Source organism: Zosterops lateralis, assembly GCF_965231275.1.
Source record: "Zosterops lateralis genome assembly, chromosome: 24".
NCBI classification, from domain to species: Eukaryota; Metazoa; Chordata; class Aves; order Passeriformes; family Zosteropidae; genus Zosterops; species Zosterops lateralis.
The window spans coordinates 7,317,125-7,340,987 of record NC_139784.1 but is presented as its reverse complement, the minus strand read 5'-3'; the positions used below and the strand labels follow the sequence as shown (position 1 = coordinate 7,340,987).

The following is a 23,863-nucleotide window of genomic DNA, read 5'->3' as shown; positions in this document are numbered from 1 at the left end:
ACAGGGACAGCCCCGGCCTGGGGGGGGGACACTGAGCTGCCACCCACCCCCCGTCCCCAGCTGTCCCCCCCAGTCCCCTCTGGGACCCCCCACTCAGCCGGGACCCCCCCCCGGAACCGGGACCCCCCCTCTGACCCCGGGGTGTGTGTGGGGGGGGCTCGGGGGGCTTCCCCCGTTTGGAACCAAATAAAGCTCCAAAACCAAACCCGGCCCCGAGTCCTGGGGGGGGACAAGGGGGACCCGGGGGGGACAAAGGGGACCCGCCCCGGACCCGCCCTGCGGTGAGCGGGGAAACTGAGGCACGAGGGGACACGGTGGGGAGAAAGGGGACGGGAAAGGGGCTCAGGGACAGGAAAGGGGCACAAGGACACAAAGCGGGGACTCGGGGACACGAATAGGGACACAGGGACAGGAGGAAGGGCACAGGGACACTAAGAGGGGATTCGGGGACAGGAAAAGGGGCACAGGAAAAGGACACAGGGGACACAAGAGGGGACTTGGGGACAGGAGAAAGGGCACAAGGGACAGGAAAAGGAGCAAGAAAAGGAGCTCAGGGACAGGAAAGGGAGCAGGAAAAGGGGCACGGGGACACCAAAAGGGACACCAAAAGGGACACAGGGACACCCCAGACCCCCGCCCCCTCCCCAAAGGCAGCGGCCCCGGCGGGTATTGCCAGAAACAGTTTTTATTTCTCCAAGGACGAACAGGGGGTGACAGGGTTACAAAATACCGAACCGAGACCCAGAGCGAGCGTCAGCGGGGCCGGGGAGGGGACACAGGACCCGGGGGGGACATGGGGACACACGGGGACAGGCGGGGGGGGGACACTAGTCCAAAACATACCCTGGGGGGGTCAGAGACCTTTCGGTGCCCCCTCCCCAAATCCAGAGGGGTTTTATCCCTGTCCTGGGATGGGGAGGGGGATCCCCCATCACACCCGGGGGTGTCCCCAGGGTTGGGGACATTTGTCCCCCCGCTTTTGTCACCCTAAATCCCCCCACCAGGACAAACCTCATCCCTCTTTAATTTGGGATCAACCCCAAATTCTCCCTCCCCGCCCCTCTGGAATAATTTAACCCCCGACACGCCGTCCCCTGTCCCCTCCTCTGCCTCCCCCCCCTTCCCCACAATTAAAAAAATACTATTAAATAATCCATCTGTAATAAAATTATATCCCTTTTTTTGTTTGTTTTTTTTCTTTTGGGAGGGGGGTTTTGGGGTGTTTTTTTTTTCTCTCTCTTTTTTTTTTAAAGCTAAAATCGCTCCGAGGCCCCTCGGGCTGGTGACAAAACAGGAAAATAAAGTAATAAAGTGGTTTTTTCCTCTTTTTTGTGTTTTTTTTTGTGTCTTTTTTTTTTTTTTTTTCTTCTCCTGTAAAGGACAAATTTGATCCCAACAAAGGCAACGGGGGGTGACAAAGGGATTGAGGGTGGGGAGGGGGGACAAGGGTCCCTTTGTCTTTGTCCCCTTCCCAAAACGAGGAGGCCAAAGGGGAAAAAAAAAAAAAAACACATAAAACTCAAGAAAAAAAAATTTAAGAAACTGAAGGGAAATTAAGGCATTAAAAAAAAAAAACAAAAAACACTTAAAGGCACAAATATTTCCCATCGCCTCCCCCTGGGGTGGGGGGAGAACAGACACTGGAACCAGGGAGGAGGAGACACGTAAAAATAGGGGGAAATAAGGAAAAAAATCCTAAAAAAAAATCTGGAGGAGCCCCGGGAGGGTCCGGGCAGCGCTGGGGGGACACAGAGGGGACAAAGGGGACAAAGGGGGACAGGGGGTGCTGGTGGAATCGCTGCTGCACAAGAGACACGACCTCAAACACCGCGGGGAGCAGAGGGGGGCACAGGACGGGCTGGGGGAGGATTTATTTTTAATTTTTTTTTTTTTTTTTTGTGGTTTTTCGCCTCTTTTTTAATAGAAAAAGAAAATATTTTCCTCTTTTTTTTTTTTTCTGGTTTTCCTTATGATTTCTGCCTTTTTTTTTGTCTTTTTTTTTTTTTTTAGGTTTTTTTTAGGGTTTTTTTTTGGTGTGTTTTGGATTTTTTTTTTCTTTTACTGTGATTTTTTTCTCTGTGAGTGTGTTTGTGTGTGTTTTTTGTCTCTTCCAGGTGTTCCTCGGGGTTTTCCCGGGTGGGTCAGAGCGTGGGCTCGGCCTCCATCGGCTCCTCCGCTGGCCTGGGTGGGGACAGGGGACAGGGGACAAGGGACAAGGGTCTGTCACCGGCCTTGGGACACGCCCGGAGCCGGGCGAGGGACAGTGTCCTCCCAGTGTCACCCCAGTGTCACACCCGGCTCCATTCCCCGCCCCTTGTCCCTCCCAGTGTCACACCCAATGTCACCCCTGTGTCACCCCTGTGTCACACCCGGCTCCCCGTGTCACCCTCAGTGTCACCCCCGTGTCACACCCGTGTCACACCCGGCTCCATTCACACCCCCAGTGTCACCCCAGTGTCCCCCCGAAGTGTCACACCCAGCTCTGAGCACACCCCCCAGTGCCACACCCAGTGTCACACCCAGCTCCGTTCCCCGCCCCTTTGTCACTCCCAGTGTCACACCCAGCTCTGAGCACCTCCCTGTGTCCCCTCAGTGTCACCCCAGTGTCACACCCAGTGTCACACTCAGCTCCCCATGTCACCCTCAGTGTCACCCCCGTGTCACACCTGGCTCCATTCACACCCCCAGTGTCACCTCAGTGTCCCCCCCCAGTGCCACACCCAGTGCCACACCCAGCTCTGAGCACACCCCCCAGTGCCACACCCGGTGTCACACCCAGTTCCATTCCCCGCCCCTTTGTCACTCCCAGTGTCCCCCCAGTGTCACACCCAGCTCCATTCACACCCCAGTGTCACACCCAGCTCTGAGCACCTCCCTGTGTCCCCTCAGTGTGACACCCAATGTCACAGCTCCGTGTCCCCGCCCTGTCCCCGCGCTGTCCCCATGTCCCCCCGTGTCCCCCATCCTGTACCTGTCCCGGGGCTCTGTCCCGGCCCCCTTGGCCCCCACGCTCAGCAGCGCCATCGCCGTCACCGTCTCGTTCTCCTCGGTGTCCCCGGGCGGCGCCTCCAGCAGGGACCGGCCCACGGCGGCCGCGAAGCGCCGGACGGAGCTCCAGTGGCGACCTGGGGGGACAGGGGGGACAGGGCTGGGACACCCAGGGAGCCCCCGGGGACAGGGATGGGACACCCTGAGACCCCCCGGGGACAGGGACGGGGACAGGGTTGGGACACCCCGAGACCCCCCGGGGACAGGGACAGGGACAGGACTAGGACACCCCCTGGGACACCCTGGGACACCCCCTGGGACCCCCCGGGAACCCCCCAGGGACAGGGCTGGGACACCCACCGGGACCCCTGGGACCCCCCCAGGGACCCCCCCAGGGACCCCCCGGGACCCCCGGGTCTCACTCTGGATCTCGATGACTTTCTCCAGCGTGGCCACGGCGTTGACGTTTGGCTTCTGCTGCAGCAGCGCCGGGTCCAGGGGCTCCAGCTGGGGGGAAAGGTGGTGACACCCCCAAAAGTGACAGTGGTACCCCCAAAAGTGTCACCAGCCCCCCAAAACTGCCCCCAAAACTGCCGACACCCCAAAACCACCACCAGCATCACCAAAAGTGCCATCAGCCCCCCAAAACTGCCATCAGCACCCCAAAAGTGTCACCATCATCCTCAAAAGTGCCACCAGCCCCCCCAAAACTGCCACCAACAACCCCAAAAACCTTCAAGAGCCCCCCAAGACACCCCAAAAACTGCCCCCAATACTCCCAAAACTGCCACCAGCACCCCCAAAAGTCCCACCAGCACCCCAAAAACCTCCATGAGCCCCACCAAAACTGCTCCCAGCACCCCAAAACTGCCCCAAACACCCCGAAACTGCCCCAAACACCCCCAGAACCAGATCAAGGACAGAACCAGCACCTCCCACCAACCAACCCTGGGGAAACTGAGGCACAGCCCGGGCTCCCCACTCCTCTGCCCCCCCCGGGGCAGCCCTGGGGGGTCTCGGGGGGTCCCCCCTCACCTCCAGCCCCAGCAGGGCGGTCACACAGGCCTCGGAGGCGTCACAAATGGCCGTGAGGTCGTGTCCCCCCTCCAGCGCCAGCACCACCCGGCCCCCAGCCAGGCCCATCAGCTGCTTGGTCAGGTGTCCAAAACCTGGGCAGGGGGACACCGGGGGGGGTCAGAGGGGGGTCCCCAGCCCGGGATACCCCCCCAGGGACCCCCACTCACATTTGGCGGTGACAGAGTAGCCCCCGAGGGGGGACAGGTGACCCTCGACGGCGTCGAAGCCGGCGGAGACCAGCACCAGCTCCGGGGAGAACTCGCTGGCGATGGGCATCACCACGGTCCTGGGGGGGGAACGGGTTGGGAGACCCCACAGGGGGGTGGGGAGACCACCAGGACCCTCCCAGGGCTGCGAGAGCCCCCCAGGATGGGGCAGGGACACCCCAGAGTTAGGGGAGACCACCGGGACCTTCCCAGGGCTGGGAGAGCCCCCTGGGACCCTTCCCAGGGCAGGGACCCCCCCAGGGCTGGGAGAGCCCCCCAGGATGGGGCAGGGACCCTTCCCAGGGTGTGGAGAGCCCCCCAGGACCTTTCCAGAGGTGGGGGGGACCACCAGGACCTTTCCGAGGACTGGGAGAGCCCCCTGGGACCCTTCCCAGGGCAGGGACCCCCCCAGGGCTGGGAGAGACCCCCAGGACAGGGCAGGGACACCCCAGGGTTAGGGGAGACCACCAGGACAGGACAGAGATCCTTCCCAGGGTATGGGGAGCCCCCCCCCCCAGGGCTGAAGGAGCCCCCAAGAGGACAGGGACCTTTCCCAGGGCGTGGGGACCACCCAGGAGGGCACGGACCCTCCCCCAGGACTGGAGGAGCTCCCCAGGACAGGGCAGGGACCCTTCCCAGGACGTGGGGACCCCCCAGGACACAGAGACCCCCTCCCCACTGCACAGAGACCCCTCCTCAGGACACAGGGACCACCCCCCCAAATACACAGGGACCCCCCAGGACACAGGGACCCCTCCCCAATACACAGAGACCCCCCCCAGCACACAGTGACCCCCCTCCCTGGGCCATGCCCCCTCCCCAGGCCCCCCCCGGGCTGTGCCCCCCTCCCCAGGCCCCCCCCCGGGCCGTGCCCCCTCCCCAGGCCCCCTCCCCACCTGAAGGCCGTCAGGTACTCCACGTCCCCGATCGGGGGGTCCACGCCGCCCGTCCAGGCGATGTTGATGTTGTAGCCCACGCCCAGCCCGCTGCCCACCTGGGTGACCACAGCCACAGGTGACTCCCCCAGTGCCACACCCAGGCCACTGAGGACCCCCAAATTCCCCCCCAAATCCCCCCCAGACCTCCTCGGGGGCTCCGCTGCCCGGGAAGAAGTTCCCGTCGTCGTAGCGGTGCAGGGAGATGTAGAGCACGTGGGGGTCACTGTAAAAGGCCTGCTGGGTGCCGTTCCCGTGGTGGATGTCCTGGGGTGGGGGGACACACACGGGGGGTCAGGGACAGCCCCCAAAGCCACCCACGGGGTCCCCAAAAGCCTGTGGGGTCCCTCACCCAGTCCACGATGAGGATCCTGCCCACGCTGAGCCGCTGCTGCAGCAGCTTGGCCGAGATGGCCACCGAGTTGAAGAAGCAGAAGCCCCTGGGGACAAGGGACAGGGGACAGGGGACGTCAGAGCAGGGGGTGGCACTGGCAGGGGGGTCCCAGCACTGTCCCCACACTCACATGGCCGTGGACTCCTCGGCGTGGTGGCCTGGGGGGCGGATGACAGCAAAGCCGTTCTGGGGACAGAGAGGGACACGGCTGGGACACGGAGGGACACGGGGGGGACAGAGAGGGACACGGGGGGGACACCGAGGGACATGGAGGGACACGGGGGGGACAGAGAGGGACACGGGTAGGACACAGAGGGACACAGGGGGGACACAGAGACGTGTGTGGCACTGGGACACAACTGGGACAGAGGGACATGCATGGGACAGAGACAGTAGAACACGCATGGGATAGAGAGGGACACGTGTGTGACACAGAGACATGTGTGACACTGGGACAGTGGGACACACATGGGACCAGAGGGACACGTGTGTGACACACATGTCATCGGGACACAACCAGGACAGTGGGACACACAGGGGACCAGAGGGACACGTGTGTGACACACAGACACATGTGTCATCGGGACACAACCAGGACAGAGTGACACACACACAGGGCACAGGCAGTGACCCCTGCAGGGACACAGGGTGACAGTGCCACGCTCACCTTGACCTCCCCCGCGGCCACCTTGAAGGCCAGCTCGAGCAGGCAGCCCACGGCCGTGCGCACGGCGCTGGACGAGTGCAGCTCGTTCCACACCGTGTCACTGTCCACCTGCGGGGACCCCGGGGGTCAGCGGGGCACGGCCACCCCCCGACAGCCCGGCCACAGCCCCCAGACTCACCCCGATGCCCCCGCACGGCAGCACCGCGTACGTCTTGGGAGTGATGGGACCTGCGGGGACAACACGGGGGTCCTGTGGGGTGGGGGACCTCTCACGGGAGGAGTTTTGGGGGGTTTTGGGGAGGGTGATGGTGGTTTTGGGGGGATGATGGCAGTCCCAAAGGATTGGGAACACCAGGGGACAGGGGGATCCCAGGGGACAGGGGGATCCCAAGCACCCCAAGGGATGGGGAACACCAGGGGATGAGGAGCCCATAGGACAGGGGGATCCCATGGGACAAGGGCTCCCTTGGGCACCCCAAGGGATTGGGAACCCCAAGGGACAGAGGGATCCACAGGACAAGGGCACCCCAAGGGATGGGGAACACCAGGGGACGAGGAGCCCGTGGGACAGGGGAACCCCAGGCACCCCAAGGGATGGGGAAACCCCAGGGGACAGGGGGATCCCATGGCACCCCTGAACACCCCAAGGACTGGGACCCCCCATGGGACACAGACTCTCCCCATGGGACACCCAAGAGGACATGACCCCACAGGGAACAGAGACCCCACAACAAACAGGGGCAGTGAGGTGACCCCAACTCCACACAGGGGGGCTCCCAGGCACAGTGGGGACCCCCCAGCACCCACCCAGCAGCTTTTTGCTGTCCAGTTTCTGTCTGTTCAGGGGGCTGGTGCCGTAGAGCAGCGCGTGGTGCTCCGAGTGCACCGTCTGGATCTCCTCCAGCGTCGCCTTCCTGCCCCGGATCCTCTGGGGAAAAAAAAGGGGAGCACAAGCTGAACCCCTCGAGACTCCCCACACCACCCTGACCCCCCCAGAGCTGTGGGAAGCCCCCCCCTCACCTCACACTTGCCGAGCAGCCCCGTCTCCTGCAGGCGGGACCAGATGCTCTGGATGCGCCCGGCGTGCTCGGGGTGGATGGTGGTGTTCCCACAGGTGCACTGGTGCTTCAGCATGAACGTGTCGTACACCACACCTGGGCACGGCACAGCTGGAACAGCTGGAACTGCCCCCCGGGATATCCCCCATCCCCCAGGCAGGGCAGCCCCATGGACAGGGGGGATCCTCAGGGGGGCCCGAGGGGTTGGGGACAACAGGAGATAAGGGGGAGCCATGGGATTGGGAACCCCGGGGGACATGGGGATCCTGTGGCATTGAGGGACACCAGAACACCCCAAGGGATTGGGAACCCCGGGGGACATGGGGATCCTGTGGCATTTGGGGACTCCTGGACACCCCAAGGGATTGGGAACCCCAGGGGACACGGGGGTCCTGTGGCTCTAAGGGATGCCAGGACACCCCAAGGGATTGAGAAACTCAGGGAAGAAGGGAATCCTACAGCAAAGGAACACCCACAACCCCACCAGGGAACAGAACTCTGGTGGTGGGGAGGGGTCACAACCACCCCTGGCATTTCCCACGGGACAGGAGCCCCCCATATCCCCCTGAGGGACACAGAACCCCACAGGACAGACTCCCCAGCCCCCCCCCAGTGCTGTACCTGTGGTGAAGAGGTGCTTGGGGGGCCCCTCGGGCTGGGGAGGGGGTTTGACGCTGGCGGGGGACGATTGTGTTCGGGCCAGGGCGGGGTGGGGCACAGCCAGGACCCCCAGGGGGGCAGCGGCGGGGAAGAGCTGCAGAGCCTCGGGGAACACCTGGGGACAGGCAGGGGATGAGTCACAGCCAGGGGGACAAGGGGACAAGGGGACAGAAAGGGGAGGGGGGGGATGAGTCACCGACCCCTCCGAGTCATCGCTGCGGCATCGAGGCCCCCAAAACAGGGGGGGGACACGGTGGAGAGCAAGGGGGGCTTGTGGTGGAGTTTGGGGGGACAGAGGGGGTCTCTGGGGGGGTCCTGAAGTCTCACCTGCTTGTAGGTGACCCCCAGCTCAGCGACGTCGGGGTCCCCGCTGGCCTCGGCCTCGTCCCCGCTGTCCCCGGGCTCGGGGCAGCCCTCGGGGTCCTGCGGCTGCTCCGGGGGGTCCCCAGCCCCGGGGGACACCAGGGTGAGGGGGGGGCCGAGGGGGGGTCCCGGGGGGCCTCTCTCACCCGGGGGGGGCGATTGTTGCTCCGTCAGTTCCTCCTCCGTCTCCTCGGGGTGGGTGGGGGGCTGCCGGGCCAGCTCCCCCGCCTTGGGGAGCAGCTGGGGGGCACGGGGGGGTAAGGGACCCCTCACGGCCTGTGTGTGCCCCATGGCCCCTTGTACCCATCCTGTGCCCCACAGCCCCACTGTACCCACCCCGTGCCCCACAGTCACCCCACACACCTTTGTCCCATCCTTCCCCACCTTCCCATCCTCTGCCTCAGTTTCCCCGGCTCACACTGCCCCGCCCTGTTGCATTTTGGGGCTCAGCGATGCCCCACTGACCCCAGCACCCCTCCAGGACCCCAAAACCCACCCCATTCCCATACCCATACCCCACAACCACCCAAAACCCACCCCAATCCCATTCCCAGCCCCACAACCACCCAACACCCACCCCACTCCCATTCCCAGCCCCACTGACACCCCACACCCCGTACCCCGCACCCCCCCAGCCCCAGCCCCACCTTTCCCAGCTGCACCTGCTGCTTGTCGAGGAAGTGGTGCTGGAGGGGCCCGTGGGGCAGGGCCTGGGGGCTCTGGGGCAGGGGGGACGACTGTGTCCGGCTCAGGGGACGGTGCCGGGGCAGTTTGTTCCCCCCTCGGGGACTCGCCCCGCGCTCCCCCGTCACCAGCGGGGACTGCCCGTGCAGGGGCACTGCGGGGACACCGTCAGGGGGGACCCGAGACCCCAAAAGGGTTCCCAGAGACCCCTAAAGGGTCCCCTGAGCCCCCCAAAGGGTCCCTGAGCCCCCAGAGGGTCCCTAAGCCCCCCAAAGGGTCCTCGAGCCCCCCAAAGGGTCCCCAGAGGCCCCGAAGGGAGGGTGGGATGAGCCCAGGGGGGTGAGAACAGGGGAAGGATTGGGGGAAAGAGGGATGGGATGGGATGGAAAAGGGTGGGAAGGAAAGAGGGGAAGGAGAGAGAGGGAAGCGGGGAAGGATTTTGGGGGGGAAACGAAGGCAAAATGGGGGAGTGTTGGAGGGAAATTGGGGGAGGACTGCGGGGAAAACCGAGGCAAAGTGAGGGAGTATTGGGGGAAGACTGGGTGGGAAACAGAGGCAAATTTGGGGCATATTGGGGGGAAAATAGGAGAGGACTGAGGGGGAAACTGAGGCAAAGTGGGGGAGTGTTGGAGGGAAACTGGGGCAGGACTGGGGGGGAACTGGGGCAGGACTGGGGGGGAAACCGAGACAAACTGGGGGAGTACTGGGGATGAAACGGAGGGCAAAGTGGGGGAGCACTGGGGGGGAAACCGAGGGCAAACTGGGAGAACATCCAGGGGAAACCAGGAGAGGCCTGTGTGGGAGGGAGGCAGGGGCAGGGCGGGGGTCCCGGGGGTCTCACCGGCGATGAGGGTGCTCTGCTGCCGGGCCTGTTCCAGCAGCAGCACGTGCTGCAGCAGCGACGGGGGCCCCGCGGGGCCGTCCCCGTCCAGGGCCACCCCCAGCAGGCAGCCCGGGATGGAGGACGTGCTCAGGAACTTCCCGCTGAGGGCGGCCCCGGGGCGCAGCGGGGACACCCCCGGGGGCACCCCCGCCCGCTCCCCCTCCGCCTGTGGGGACAGCTTGGGGGACACCTGCGGGGACAGCGGTGCCGCTGGGGGTGCCAGGTCACTGTGTCACCTCCCAGGGTGTCCCCATGTCACCCCCCTGCAGTTCCAGGTCTCTGTGGTGTCCCCGGGTTCCTGCTATAGGGTGTCAGGTCCCCATACCACCCCTGTGGGGTCCCCATGTCCCTGTACCACCCCTGTGGGGTCCCCATGTCCCTGTACCACCCCTGTGGAGTCCCTGGGTTGCTGCTATAGGGCACCAAGTCCCCACGTCACCACCCACTGTGTCCCCATAGACCCCCCATGCCACCTGCCATGGTGTCCCCATGTCCCCAGGGTGTCCCCATGTCCCCTCCCTGGAGTTCCAGGTCCCTTGTGCCACTCCTGTGGGGTTCCCATGTCCCAGTGCCACCCCCGAGGTGTCCCCACATCCCCACCCCGGGGTCCCAAGCCCCCTTGCCCACCCCTCACAGGGTCCCCGTGCCCCCCACTCACGGGGAGGTGGGCGCTGGTGACGGTGACAGTGGCCTGCAGCCCCAGGGACAGGTTGGGCAGCGATGGGGACGTGTAGAGGCTGAGCTGGGCCCCGTCCAGGGCCAGGGCGTGGGGCTGGGGCAGGAGCTGCTGTGGCGCCACAGGGAAAACATGGGATCAACACACGTGTGGGGACACGGTGACAGTGACACCGACACCCCGAGAGCCCCCCCGGGGCCACAGGCGTGTCCCTGTCCCCGTCCCTGTCCCCAGCAGGGCCCTACCTCGCTGTGGATGTTGGGGACAGAGGCGGCCAGGCCGTTGTGGGCACCGTGGGAGCTGTTGGGGGAGCTGGGCCCCGACCCGGGGGCGCTGCTGCACACCGAGGACACTGCGGGACAGGGGGTGACACGGCTGTCACACACAGGGACACTGATCTGTGTCACACAGTGTGTCACACACTGACACTGCGGGACAGGGGGTGTGACACACATGGGGACAGTGCACTGTGTCACAGTGTGTCACATGGGCATGGGGACACTGAACTGTGTCACACACTGACACTGCGGGACAGAGGAGTGTGACATGGGGACACTGATCTGTGTCACAGTGTGTCACACATTGACACTGCGGGACAGGGGTGTGACATGGGGACAGTGCACTGTGTCACACATTGACACTGCGGGACAGGGGGTGTGACATGGGGACAGTGATCTGTGTCACAGGGTGTCACACGGGCATGGGGACACTGCACTGTGTCACACAGTGTGTCACACACTGACACTGCGGGACAGGGGAGTGTGACACGGGGACAGTGCACTGTGTCACAGTGTGTCACACACTGACACTGCGGGACACGGGGGTGTCACACACGGGTGTCACACACTGACACTGCACCATGTCATTCACACACTGACACTGGGACACAGGGGTGTGACTCAGGAACACTGAACCGTGTCACACACACACTGCAGGACACAGGGGTGTGACATGGGGACAGTGCACTGTGTCACACATTGACACTGCGGGACAGGGGTGTGACACGGGGACAGTGCACTGTGTCACACACTGACACTGCGGGACACGGGGGTGTCACACACGGGTGTCACACACTGACACTGCACCATGTCATTCACACACTGACACTGGGACACAGGGGTGTGACTCAGGAACACTGAACCGTGTCACACACACACTGCAGGACACAGGGGTGTGACATGGGGACAGTGCACTGTGTCACACATTGACACTGCGGGACAGGGGTGTGACACGGGGACAGTGCACTGTGTCACACACTGACACTGCGGGACACGGGGGTGTCACACACGGGTGTCACACACTGACACTGCACCATGTCATTCACACACTGACACTGGGACACAGGGGTGTGACTCAGGAACACTGAACCGTGTCACACACACACTGCAGGACACAGGGGTGTGACACATGGGGACATTTCACTGTGTCACACACTGTGTCACACACCAACACCCCACCCTGTGCGCGCGCACACACACACACACACACACACACACACACACACACACACGTGTGTCACCCATGTCACACCACCCCCGGCAGCCGCAGGGAACCACCCGGTGACTTGGGGACACCGAGGCAGCAACAAATCTCCGCCATGACCCCCCATCACATCCCCACGTTGTCCCCAGTGTCCCCAGTGTCCCCTCACCCGTGATCTCCACGTGGCGCTTGCGGAAGGCGCTGAGCACGGAGCCGTCGCGGCGCCGCAGGAGGGGACTGCTCCTCCTCTCCGCCACCTTCTGCTTCAGCCGCGACCTCACCTTCAGGTTGGGCTCCGAGGCTGGGGACGCCCCAAAATGTGTCACCCCAAAAAGGTGTCACCCCAAAGGTGTCACCCCTTGGGCGTGGCACTGTCACCCCCCCCTGCCCCAACTCACCGGTTTTGCGCAGAGGAAAATCGTCCCGGCCGTCGTAGGTGCCGAGGAGGGGGAGTTTGTAGGACGGGGGGGTCCCCGGGCTGCCGGTCTGGGGGGGGGAACTCTGGTCCAACGAGGTGTGGTGAGCCCTGAAAGGGGCAGAGACCCCATTAGGACACCCCCATAATGCCTTCAGAGGGGTTTTGTGGGGTTCAGGGGGGACTCACCAACATTTGGGGTGCTGGGGGAGGGAATGGTTGGGGGGGCCGGGGCCCGGCTCCTTTGTCTTGCTGAGGAGGAATTCCTGGAGTTTGAGCTTCACCTCCGTGCTGGCGATGGCACCTGGGGGGCACAGGGGGGTCAGGGGGCAGCACAGCCCCATAGAACCCCCCCAGAACCTCCACCACTTTGTCCCCCATTCCCCACAGCCCCAAATCCCACCCCAAATCCCACCCCAGAGCCCCCCAGAGCCCCCAGTGCTCACTGTCCCGGCCCCGGTCCTTGGGGCGAAGGCTCTGGAGCTGCTCCAGGCGCTGCTGCTGCTGCTCCAGCTCCTGCCGCTCCCGCTGCCGCTGCTGCTCCAGCTCCTGCTGCCTCCGGGCGGCCAGAGCCTCCTGCTGCTGCTGTGGGGCGGGGGGCAGCGGGCTGGGACCCCCCGGGCACGGCCCTGACCCGACCCTCCTCGCCTGGTTCCCGGGGGGACACACCCAGCCCCAGGAATGGGGTGGCCCCTGGTGGTGGCAGCCCCAGTGTGTCCCCCAAAGAGCTCCATCACCACAAGGGATTCATCCCCCCCATCAGGGACACCCCATAACCCCATCGACCCCAATATCCCACCCCATGGCTACATCAACCCCCATCTCTGACACCCCACAGCTCCATCGACCCCAATATCCCACCCCATGGATCCATTTTCTCCCATCAGTGACACCCCACAACTCCATCAACCCCAATATCCACCCCACGGCTCCATCCCCCTTCAACAGCACCGTCCCCACAAGGATCCATCTCCCGCCATCAGTGACACCCCAGGGCTCCATCACTCCCAGTATCCCCCCAGATCTCCATCCCCCCCAGACTGGTGACACCCCACAGCTCCAGCACCCCCATGATCCCTCCCCACAATCCCTCACCCCAATGACGGGTGAGATCCCACAACTCCAACACCCCTCCCCACACTCCCCATCACCCCCACATCTCCACCCCCTCCAAAACCCACAACACCCCCCTCTCCATCACCCCAAACCCCCCTCCCCAGCCCCCCCATCCCCATCCCTGTCCCCCCACTCACCTTGAGGTGCTTCTGCAGCTGGACCTGGTGCTGGCGGGTGAGGTGCTCGTGCTGCTTCTGGAACTCTGCGAAGAGCAGCTGCTTCTGGAGCTGCTGCTGCTGCTTCAGGGCCACCAACTCCCTCTGCAGCTGCTGCTCCCGCGCCGCCGCCAGCCCCGCGTCCAGCCCTGCGTCCAGCCCCGGCCCCTCCGGCCCCTCCGGCCCTGCCGGACAACGGGAAAAGGGATGGAGATGTCCCGGGAGTGATGGATGGGGCAGGGAGGTGGTTATGGGGTTTTTGGGGGGTTTAGGGGTGTGGAGAGTGGTTTGGGGGTGTCCCAGGGGTGATGGATGGGGCAGAGAGGGGTTTATGGGGTTTTTGGGGGGTTTAGGGGTGTGGAGAGTGGTGTGGGGGTGATGGGGGAATGGGGATTAATTTATGGGGTGTCTCAAGGATGGGGGGGGTCAGTTATGGGGTGTCTCAAGGATGGAGAGGGGGTCAGGGGGAGTTTGGGGAGGGGGCTGGGGGTGGTCAGGGGAAGCAGTTCAGGGGTTGCTGCTGCTGCGGGTGGGGGTGTCAAGGGAGCCCCCCCGGGGGTCTTCCCCCAGCCCCAATCCCACCCTGGATCAACCCAACCCCCCTCCCCCCACCAAAAAAAAAAAAAAAAAAAATAAAGCCTGGGGGGGACCCCCCACCCAGGGGACGCCCCCACCCAATTCAAACCCTTCCACCCCGACCAACCCCGAGTGCTGCCGGGGGGGGCAACGCCGACCCGACCCCTCCCCAGAATATCCCCTAAGGAGAGCCAGACCCCCCCCAAGGACAACTGGACTCCTCCCAAAGGACAGCCAGACACCTGCCCTTGCACACCTGTCCCTGCACACCTGGCCTTGCACACCCGTTTGTGCAAAGGGGGGGGGGGCTCTCCCTCTTACACACCTGAGCACACTCACGTTCAGCATCCCCCCCCCACTCTTTGCACACCCCTACACACTCCTGGGGGGTGTCCTCAGTTTTGGGATTTTGGGACGGTGTCACCGGATTTTGGGGGGCACGGAGGGGGGTGTGGCCCCCTCCCCACTCACCTGGGGCGTGCAGCGGGACACGGGGCAGGAGCTCCAGCGGGGGCTCACGGCCGGACCCCCCCTCTGCAGAGAGAGACCCCCTGAACGGGCTGGGGGGGCTGGGGCTGGGGGGGAACCCCCTAAAACCCCAAAACCCCCCCAGCAGCGGGACAGGGTGGGGAGATGCCACTAAGGGAGGGAGGGGGTCATGGAGCATCCCTGGTTGTTTTTGGGGTGGGGGGAGTAAATGCGGCCCCCCCTCAATTCCAGGCAGAGCTGAAGGACCCCCCCTCATCCCCCACCCCCCCCCAAATCCAGGCTATTCTCTCTGGCGCCTGGAAATAGCCGCGCACGGGAGGAGCCGGCTAAAAATAGGGAATTGTGCCGGGGGGGCCCGGCAGATCCCGGGAGGGGATGGGAGATGTCCCTGCTGTCCCTCCCTCCCCCTCCCCACCACATCCAGCTGCACCCCAAATGCCTCGAGGGCTGTGGGACTCCCAGGACCCCCCAGGACCCCCCTCTTTACCTCCATCCCACTCCCCCCTCCCCAAATCCCCCTAATTGCCCAGGACGTTAATCCTGATCAGCGCTGCCGGGAATAAACCCTGGGATCTTCCCGGGGGGGGGGGAGATTAACCCCCCTGATGGGGAAAAAACGCCCAGACGACCCCCCGACCCCCCCCAAAAAGACCAGGAGGGGCTCTGGGGAGGTCGGGAGGGGGGTCACAGATGCCAACTCAGCACATCTCAATGTCCCCAAATGGCTCTGCAGGGACATTCCGGGGGGTGTGACAATGAGCTGAGAAGTGAAACCCCCCCATTTTGGGGGGACAAAGACCCCCCCAGCCCAGCCCGGCCCGGCCCGTGTGTAAACCCCTCCCCGGCACCGCCACGTTTATTTACCAGGCGTTAATCCCCGAGCCAAGACTTTTAATAGCCGGGATATTTCTGGGACATCCCCCCCAGCCCGGGGTGCTTTGGGGCTTGACGTCAGCCCGGCTATTTCTGGTGCTGCCGGCGGGCAGGAGGCCGCGGGAATGGGCCCCGCAGCTCCCGGACCCCCCTCCCAGCCCCTGGGCCCCCTGTTCCAACCCCCAGACCCCTTTCCTGGTGCCAGAGGTGGCGGCACATCTGGGGGACCCTCAGGGATATGGGGGGGGATGGTGGGACACCCCCAGGAAATCCTGGAGGGAAGTTTTGGGGCTGCACCCCAGGGTGGGATCAGCACCCATGGGATCCCCCCCAGTGATGGGATGAGCCCTGGAAAAGGAGTCTGGGGGGTCACAGAGTGTCCCCTCCCCGGGGGTGCATTGGGGACCGCAGGGGACAGGGGTGGCCTCTGCCACATCCCCCCGATGGCCCCGGCCTGGCTGAGACCTGCCAGAGTCATCACAGCACCCCAAAAACGCCCCAAAACAGAGCCGGGGGCGGGGGGGAGACCCCAGGGATGGCAGAGACAGCCGGGCCGTGTCCCCCTGTCCCCATGTCCCAGTGTCCCCATGTCCCGGTGCCACCGTGCCACGTGCCAGCCCCGTGCCAGGCACGGCCGGGCCACGCTCCAAAAATACCAACGGGCGGCCCTGGGGGGGGATGTGGGGACAGAGGGGACACCACACACACCCCCGTCCCCAACCCGGCAGCGGGTCCCTCCAGGGGGACACGGGGCGCTGCCTCAGTTTCCCCGGGAGAGGCGGCGGAGCTGCCGCGTGTCCCCTCGGGGCGGGACAGGGACAGGGACGGGGACAGGGACGGGGACAGGGATGGGGACAGGGATGGGGACAGGGATGGGGACAGGGACAGCAGCGAGCCCAGATGTGGCCGCAGTTCCCAGGGGATAATTACAGGGCGGCTCTGCCCGGGGAGCCGGGACAGCACAGGCACGGCCCTGGCGGTCACCGCGGCTGTCCCTCCCCGGGGGTGGCACCGAGGGGACAGTGGGGACATCCAGAGCCACGTGTGAGCCGCGGGGCCGTGCCTCAGTTTCCCCGCACGGCGGGGATTGGGGACAACGGGGAGGTGACACGGGCTGGGACAATTTGGTGTCCCCCGGTGCTGGGACACCCTGGATGTGCCCGGCTGGGGGGGGGACGCTGCTGTGACCCCCCAGCGCCCAAAATCTGGTGGTGGCCACAGAGGGGGACACGGCAAAGCGCTGGGGGGACACGGCTGTGCAGGGGGAGGGGGCAGGAGCCCGGTGAGATGCAGCCCCCCCCAAAACCCGGGCCGGGGTCTCACCTGTGTCGCTCGGGGGGTCCATGGTGGCCCGGGGGGGGTCGCAGAGCCGCGTGTCCGTCAGCGCCGGCCGGGACACCGGGGCTGTGCCCGCGCCTGTGCCCGGGAGCCCTGCGGGGACAGAGCCGGTCAGAGACTCCGGGACCCTCAAAAACTGCAGAGACCCCCGGGACCCCCCAAACCTCCGGTCAGAGACCCCCGGGACCCCCAAAATCCCCCCCGGGACCCCCAAAACCTCCAATCAGAGACCCCGGGACCCCCAAAACCTGCAGTCAGAGACCCCCGGGACCCCCAAAACCCCCCCCGGGACCCCCAAAACCTCCAATCAGAGACCCCGGGACCCCCAAAACCTGCAGTCAGAGTCCCCCGGGACCCCCCAAACCTCCGGTCAGAGACCCCCGGGACCCCCAAAACCTCCACTCAGAGACCCCGGGACCCCAAAAACTCCGGTCAGAGACCCCCGGGACCCCCAAAAACCTCCACTCAGAGCCCCCAAAAACCTCTGGTCAAAACCCCCCTGGGACCCCAAAAAACCTCCAGTGGGAGCCCCCCGGGACCCCCAAAACCTGCAGTCTGAGCCCCCCCTGAGCCCCCACCCAGGACAGGATGTGACCCCCCTCCCCTCCCGGGATGGGGGGTGTGGGGGCACCCCCAGGATGGATCTGGGGGGTCGCAGCGTTACCAAAGGCTCTGCAGGAAAAGGGGAGGGGGCAGCAGGGAGGGACCCCCCGGCTGTGCCACCCCACGGGGACACGGGTGGGACCCCCATAAGGACACGGATGGAGAGGGGGGACACGCTGAGCCCCCCCAGAGCGAGCCCACCCCTATTTGCGGGTCTGGGGGCGTCACCCCGCGGCGGGACGGACCCCCGGGTGGGGTGGGGAGGGGGACACGGGGGGGCCAGGCCGGTAACGCCGAGCCCGGGGCGGTGCAGAGGGGCCCCCCCGGCCCCCCCCGCGCTGCGGAGCCGCCGCTGGGCTGGCGCAGGGACCCCCCGGAGCTGCGGGACCCCCGGAGCTGCGGGACCCCCGCCCAGGGCACCGGGACCCCCCCCAGGGCACCGGGACCCCCCCCATCCCTCCCAGGGCTCATCACAACCGGGACCCCCGAGCCCCCCGCTCATTGCAGGGCCGCCCCGAACAGCACCGGGACCCCCCACCAAAACCGCACCGGGACCCCCAAATTGCAGCCCCCTCCCCAAAAACTGCACAGGGCCCTCCGGACTGCAGCCCCCCCCCCCCCCCCCACCTCATTGCTCTCCCCCCGGAGCCGCAGCGGGACCCCCGAAATGCGCAGGACCCCCCAGCCCGCAGTGGGGTCTCCCCTTGCAGCCCCCGCACCGGGACCCCCCCCCCATTGCAGCCCCCCCCCCAAACCCGCACTGGGCCCCCCCACAGAGGAGCCCCTCCCAAAACACACCGGGATCTTCATTGCGACCCCCCCCCGAGCCGCACTGAGCCCCCCACCCCATCCCTGCAGCCCCCGACCCGCACGGGGGTCCCACCATTGCAGCCCCCTCCCCAAATAAAAAATCGCACACACGAATCCCCCTAATGCGGCCCCCCTAAAAAAAACCCGCACGGCGCAAAGCCCCCCACACCGCGCCCCCCAATCCCACCTCCATCGCACAGAGCCCCCCTCCCCAAAACCGCACCGGGATCGCAGCCCCCCCTCCCCTCCTGGTACACGGAGACCCCCCCCCCCCAAAACCCGCACGGCGCGAAAAACCCTCACCCTGCGCCCCCCATCCCGTACCCCAATCCCACCTCCATCGCACAGACCCTCCGCCCCAAAATCGCACCGGGACCCCCGGGATCGCAGCCCCCCCCCCCTCTTTCCTCTCCCGGTACACGAAGCCCCCCCCCCCCCCCCTTTAGCCACACGGGGCACCCCCCGCCCCAGATCCCCAGATCCCGATCCCGGGGGGTCTCTCCCCATCCCGGGGGTCCCCTCCCCATATCCCGGGGTGTCCCCCCCGTACCTGGGGTCCCCCCGGTGCCGCCCGGCGCGCGCCCCGCCGCCCCCCCGCCTCCTCCTCCATCTTGGCCGCGCGGCCCCGCCCGCCCCGACAACAACATTCGGTGACGTCACCGCCCCGGGCCCCGCCGCGCGGTCACGTGACGGCGCGCGGCAGCTAAAAATAGACCCGCGCGCGACCCCCCCCTTTCCCCCCTCCCCTCCTTAAAGGGGGCGGAGCGTAACCAGGGGAGGGGGCGGGGCTTAACCGCGCCTTAAAGGGGCCGCAGCGCGAGTGTGTAATGGTGTTAAAGTGTGCGAAACGGGGTTCCTGAGTGTGTAAATGAGTGTGTACAACGGCGTGTAGATGTGGGTGCGCAACGGTGCGCGTGCTGCAGGCTGCTCACACGCGTGTGTGTGTGCAGGGACAGGAGGTGGGTGTGCAACTGACTTTGCACATGAGTGTGTGAACACGCGCGTGTGCAGCAGGGCAGGCGGGAGTCACACACGCCCGTGTGCATCAGCCTGTCGCACACACGGGGCACACGCACAGACACACACGTGTGTGCGTGTCAGGGACGTACAGACACACCTATGTACACGTGTGCAAAACGCACACGGTAGCACGTGTGTACAGGACACACACGCGTGTGCACCCGCCGGGGCCGCAGCACCTGCTCGTGCCCTTGCACACGCGCGTGTGGGGGTGTAACAGGACTGGGGGGGGGGGGGGTCACTCCCGGTGCCGCGGGGGCGGCGGGGATGAATCACAGCGGGCCGGGGCCGCGCTGAGTCACCGGCGGCACCGCGGGGCCCGGCCCGGGTGACGCGGGGCACACGCGTGTGCACATGTGACACGCACGGGCGGGGGGAGGAAAAGGGGGTGCGTGGCCCTTTAAGAGGCGCGGCCGCGCTCCCTCCCCGCCGCCAGGCGGCGCCCGCAGCCGCAGGGGAAGTTCCGCCCCTTCCCCCGGGGGGCCGCGGGTTCGAGTCCCGGCCCCGCCGCTTCCGCCTCCGGGGCCGGGCCGGGGTCGGGCTGCTGCTATGGTAACGGGGCCGGGGGAGCGGAGGAGGTTTTGGGGTCTCCTAGGAGGGATTTGGGGTCTCCACAAAGGGCTGTCTGAGGGTGGCGGGGCCGGGGTGCCCCGGGCGCGGGGTGAGGCCTTGCCCGGGGGGCCTCAGTGACACCGAACTCAGTGACTCCGGGCCCAGCGAGGGCCCCGCGGCTCGTTCTGGGCCTCTTAGTGCTGTTCTTCCCCCTTTCCCCACAGTCCTGCCACTTGCAGAAGCTTTTTGTGACGGATGGGGAGCTGGAGGATGAGGTGAGGGACCCCCCCTCAATGACCTGGGGACCCCCCCAGGGGTGAGGCCTGTCCGGGCCGGACACCCCATGGGGGAGTTCTGGGGAACACACGGATTCCCGGTGTTTTATTTTCCCCCAGGATTTCCTCTCTGCTGTGGAAGATGCTGAGAACCAGTTTGTGACCCCTGGGCATCCCTCAGGCAGCGTGGTCCCGGTTCTTCCCATTGCCCTCCATCCCAGTAATTCCCATCCCGGTAATTCCCATCCCAGTAATTCCCATCCCAGTACCCCCCACCCCATTAAGCCCCCCACCCTCCGGCCCCTTGCTGGGCAGGGTGACCATCCCATGGGATTCCCGTCCCGGGGATCAGCAGCCCGGGATGAGCAGGACAATTCCCTTTTTCCTGCTGCCTGCAGGGATATGGAGGGCCCTGAGGTGTCAATGGGGGTCCTGGTGCCCCCCGGGTACCCCCAGAAACCACCACGGAAATGCCCCGGGAAGGAGAACGCTCAGGAGGGGGCGGTCCCCAAAAAGATCAGGGTGGGAGAGGAGCTGATCCCCGGCTCTGGGGGGCTGCAGGACAGGCAGAGCCCCCTCCCCAGTCCCAAACTGGTGCTCAGGCCGAGCACGGCTGGAGCCTGCGCCCCCAGAGACCCCCCGGACATGGGGGGCTCCAGAGGGTCTGTCCCTGCTCCGGGGGCTCCCTGCCTCAGGCCAGTCCAGACATCCCAAACTGGGAGCAGCCCCTCGGTGTCCTGGACCCCCCCAGCACAGAACTGCCCCCGGCAGCCCCCCAGACCCTCCTCAGGGCCCCCCAGCTCTGTGGACCCCCCAAGGCAGCCCCCCAGACCGTCCTCGGGGCCCCCCAGACCCTCCTCAGGGCCCCCCAGCTCTGTGGACCCCCCAAGGCAGCCCCTCAGACCCTCCTCAGGACCCCCCAGACCCTCCTCAGGACCCCCCAGCTCTGTGGACCCCCCAAGACAGCCCCCCAGGTTCCCCAACGCCCCCGGCCCCCCGAACCCCCCCGTGGTGACCAACCACCTGGTGCAGCTGGTGACAGCGGCCAGCAAAGCCCCCCGGGGAGCCCCCCGAGCCCCCCAGGGCAGGGAGAGCCGGCGCTTCCCGGGGCCCGCCGGGATCCTGCCCCAGCAGGTGGGAAATGGGGATGGGGAGGGGGAGAGAGGAGGGTGGGGATGGGGTGGGGATAGGGTGGGAATGGGATGGGACTGGGGTGGGATATGGGATGTGGGATATAGGATATGGGGTGTGGGATGGGATGGGGTGGGATATGGGATGGGATGGGAATGGGAATAGGATGTGGGCTGGCAAAGGATGGGGATGGGATGGGATCTGGGATGGGATGGGATAGGACTGGGATGGGATGTGGGCTGGGATGGGGTGGAATGGGATGGGGTGGGCTGGGATAGGATGGGGATGGGATGGGAGCAGCTGACAAAGCGAGGCAGCTCCCTGGACACCCGCCCCTCTCCCAGCAGCACTCCGGGAAGCTGCTGGAGGAGATCCTGGTGTCTGCTCCCCAATCTCCAGCTCACGGGGCTGTGGCAAAGCCCCGGGCCCAGGTAACCCCCCTGTCCCCCCTGTGGGAATCCCACCAGCCCTGGGGGCCCAGAGCGGGGTGCTGGACACTGAGGGACCCCTGGGCCTGCCTGACCGTGGATCTCCCCAACCCCAGGCACTGCCCAGCTCCCCCCTGCCCACGGAGGAGGATTTTGGGAGGGGGCCCTGGCTGGCCATGAAGAGGGAGCTGGGGCTGGATGAGAGGGACCCCAGCTGCTTCCTGCACACCTACAGCGTGGTCATGGTGCTCCGCAAGGTGAGGGGGCCCCAAATCCAGCTCCCTGCTCCTCCCTCACCCCTCAGAGCTGCTTTGAGGGCTGGGGGTGTGTGGGGAGGGGGCTGAGCTGAGCACAGACATCCACATCCCTGTGGGGGACCAGGGTTGTAGGGTCCTGGAATATCCCGCAGGGAAAGGGACCTCAAATCCCCATTTGGGCTAGGCAGCCCTGAACCCCAAACCCCCATTTGGGCTGTGCAGGCAGCCCTGAACCCCAAACCCCCATTGGGGCTGTGCAGGCAGCCCTGAACCCCAAACCCCCACTCTGGCTGTGCAGGCAGCCCTAAAGCAGCTCCCCAAGAACAAGGTGCCCAGCATGGCCGTGATGATCAAGACCCTGAGCAGGAGCAGCGCCGGGGCCGGCGCCGTGTTCCGGGACCCCACAGGTGAGGGGGGACAGTTCCCGTGCCCCAGGGGAGCTCCAGCAGGTCCCTCTGGGGCTCACAGATCCCGTCCCTGTCCCAGGGGAGATGCAGGGCACGGTGCACAGGCTGCTGCTGGAGCAGAGGCAGAGCGAGCTCCGGGCCGGGGCCGTGCTGCTCCTGAGGCAGGTGAGGAGAGCTGGGGGGGTGTTTATCCCACAGGGAGGGGGGTCTCACTGTGGGGACCACCAGGGTCCAGCACATCACCTGTCTCACCCCCCTGGAGCTGTGAATGTAAATATTGGGATAAGAGGAGCGAATGTGTTCATAAAGTACATCCCTGTTCCCCTTCCACAGCACCCCGGGACTGCAAATATAAACACAAAAAAAAAGCATCTCCCACAGTTCTGCACCTTGGATTTTTCTCTATTTCTCTATTTAACTCTATTTTCTGTATTTAGCTATTCCTAAAATTTCCCCCTTCGTCCTAAAATCCCCATAAACGGGGAGCTGTGGCTTTGGGGGTTTATCCAGGGGCTGCTCTGCCCCCTCTGTGCCCTCTCTCTGCAGGTCGGGGTCTTCTCCCCCTCCCACCGAAACCACTACCTCAACGTGACCCCCAACAACCTCCTGCGCATCTTCCCCCCCGAGCCCGAGGGCTGCAGCCCCCGCCAGGTGAGGGGGGACCCTGCTGGGACCCCCAAGGGGGTCTGGGCTGCTGGGACCCCCCAGAGGAAAGGGGAGGGATGGATAAAACCCCCAATAATTCATCCCCCGTTGGGTTTGGCAGGTCCCTGCCCAGGCTGAGCTGATCCCTGTGCAGCCCCCGCAGGATGTCCCTGATCCTGAGGATTGGGGACAGCCCAGGACAAGTGGACAGAGCTCAGAGCAGCATCCTGGGGGCTCCTCCCTGTGCCCCCCGAGCTCTGAGCCCAGGGAAGAGCCGCTGGGAGCTGATGGATGTGACATGGGTGAGTCAGACCCGCTCTGGGAGGGGAGGAAAATCTGCCCTGTCCTGTGGGAAACGGGGCCTGGTTCCCAAACTGAGCAATTCCACGATCCCAAACTCATAAATCCCATCCTGCTGTGCCTGCAGATGACCTGGACGGGCTCCTGGGGGAGCTGCCCGAGGATTTCTTCTCAGCCCCAGCACAGGCTGACTGTGGCTGAGCCTCAGCTGCTGCTGAGGGTGACAGTGACACACCTGCCACCCACCTGCCTCTCCCTCTTTGTGTCTCTGGTGTTTGTTGTGGGGCTGAGGGCTGGGGAGACCCTCTGGGCGCTCAGACCCCTCTCTCACTCCCAAATTTGCATTAATTAAAGGGCTGTTTTGTTTCTGCATCACCCGTGTCCTCGTGTGTCGCCTCTC

General features: G+C 65.4%; 2 protein-coding genes across 2 annotated transcripts; one reads left to right on the top strand and one right to left on the bottom strand.

The window, feature by feature from the left end:
• Positions 1 to 926: 926 nt before the first annotated feature.
• On the bottom strand, positions 927 to 18,765 carry HDAC5 (histone deacetylase 5; the record flags this gene model as incomplete). Its single annotated transcript, XM_083877841.1, has 28 exons — positions 927 to 2,181; positions 2,972 to 3,125; positions 3,411 to 3,495; positions 4,024 to 4,157; positions 4,233 to 4,351; positions 5,168 to 5,265; positions 5,354 to 5,473; positions 5,559 to 5,646; positions 5,731 to 5,786; positions 6,268 to 6,375; positions 6,446 to 6,495; positions 7,075 to 7,195; positions 7,288 to 7,421; positions 7,947 to 8,100; positions 8,313 to 8,588; positions 8,996 to 9,186; positions 9,874 to 10,105; positions 10,574 to 10,702; positions 10,837 to 10,943; positions 12,243 to 12,374; positions 12,472 to 12,599; positions 12,678 to 12,792; positions 12,935 to 13,073; positions 13,742 to 13,944; positions 14,807 to 14,869; positions 17,021 to 17,128; positions 17,700 to 17,707; positions 18,752 to 18,765. 28 exons carry the CDS (start codon positions 18,763 to 18,765, stop codon positions 2,142 to 2,144), a joined length of 3,306 nt encoding a protein of 1,101 aa, XP_083733967.1. The 3' UTR covers positions 927 to 2,141.
• A 1,178-nt stretch (positions 18,766 to 19,943) lies between these two features.
• HROB (homologous recombination factor with OB-fold) lies at positions 19,944 to 23,835 on the top strand. The gene is made up of 11 exons (XM_083877414.1): positions 19,944 to 20,020; positions 20,245 to 20,295; positions 20,416 to 21,099; positions 21,262 to 21,429; positions 21,774 to 21,857; positions 21,971 to 22,111; positions 22,410 to 22,518; positions 22,598 to 22,683; positions 23,065 to 23,169; positions 23,285 to 23,465; positions 23,591 to 23,835. Exons 1-11 carry the CDS (start codon positions 20,018 to 20,020, stop codon positions 23,662 to 23,664), a joined length of 1,686 nt encoding a protein of 561 aa, XP_083733540.1. The 5' UTR covers positions 19,944 to 20,017; the 3' UTR covers positions 23,665 to 23,835.
• Positions 23,836 to 23,863: the final 28 nt, after the last annotated feature.

Coding starts and splice junctions, on each gene's coding strand:
- HROB (XM_083877414.1), top strand. Junction 21,430..21,773: donor CCGGGATCCTGCCCCAGCAG/GTGGGAAATGGG, acceptor CTCTCCCAGCAG/CACTCCGGGAAGCTGCTGGA. Junction 22,684..23,064: donor CCGTGCTGCTCCTGAGGCAG/GTGAGGAGAGCT, acceptor CTCTCTCTGCAG/GTCGGGGTCTTCTCCCCCTC.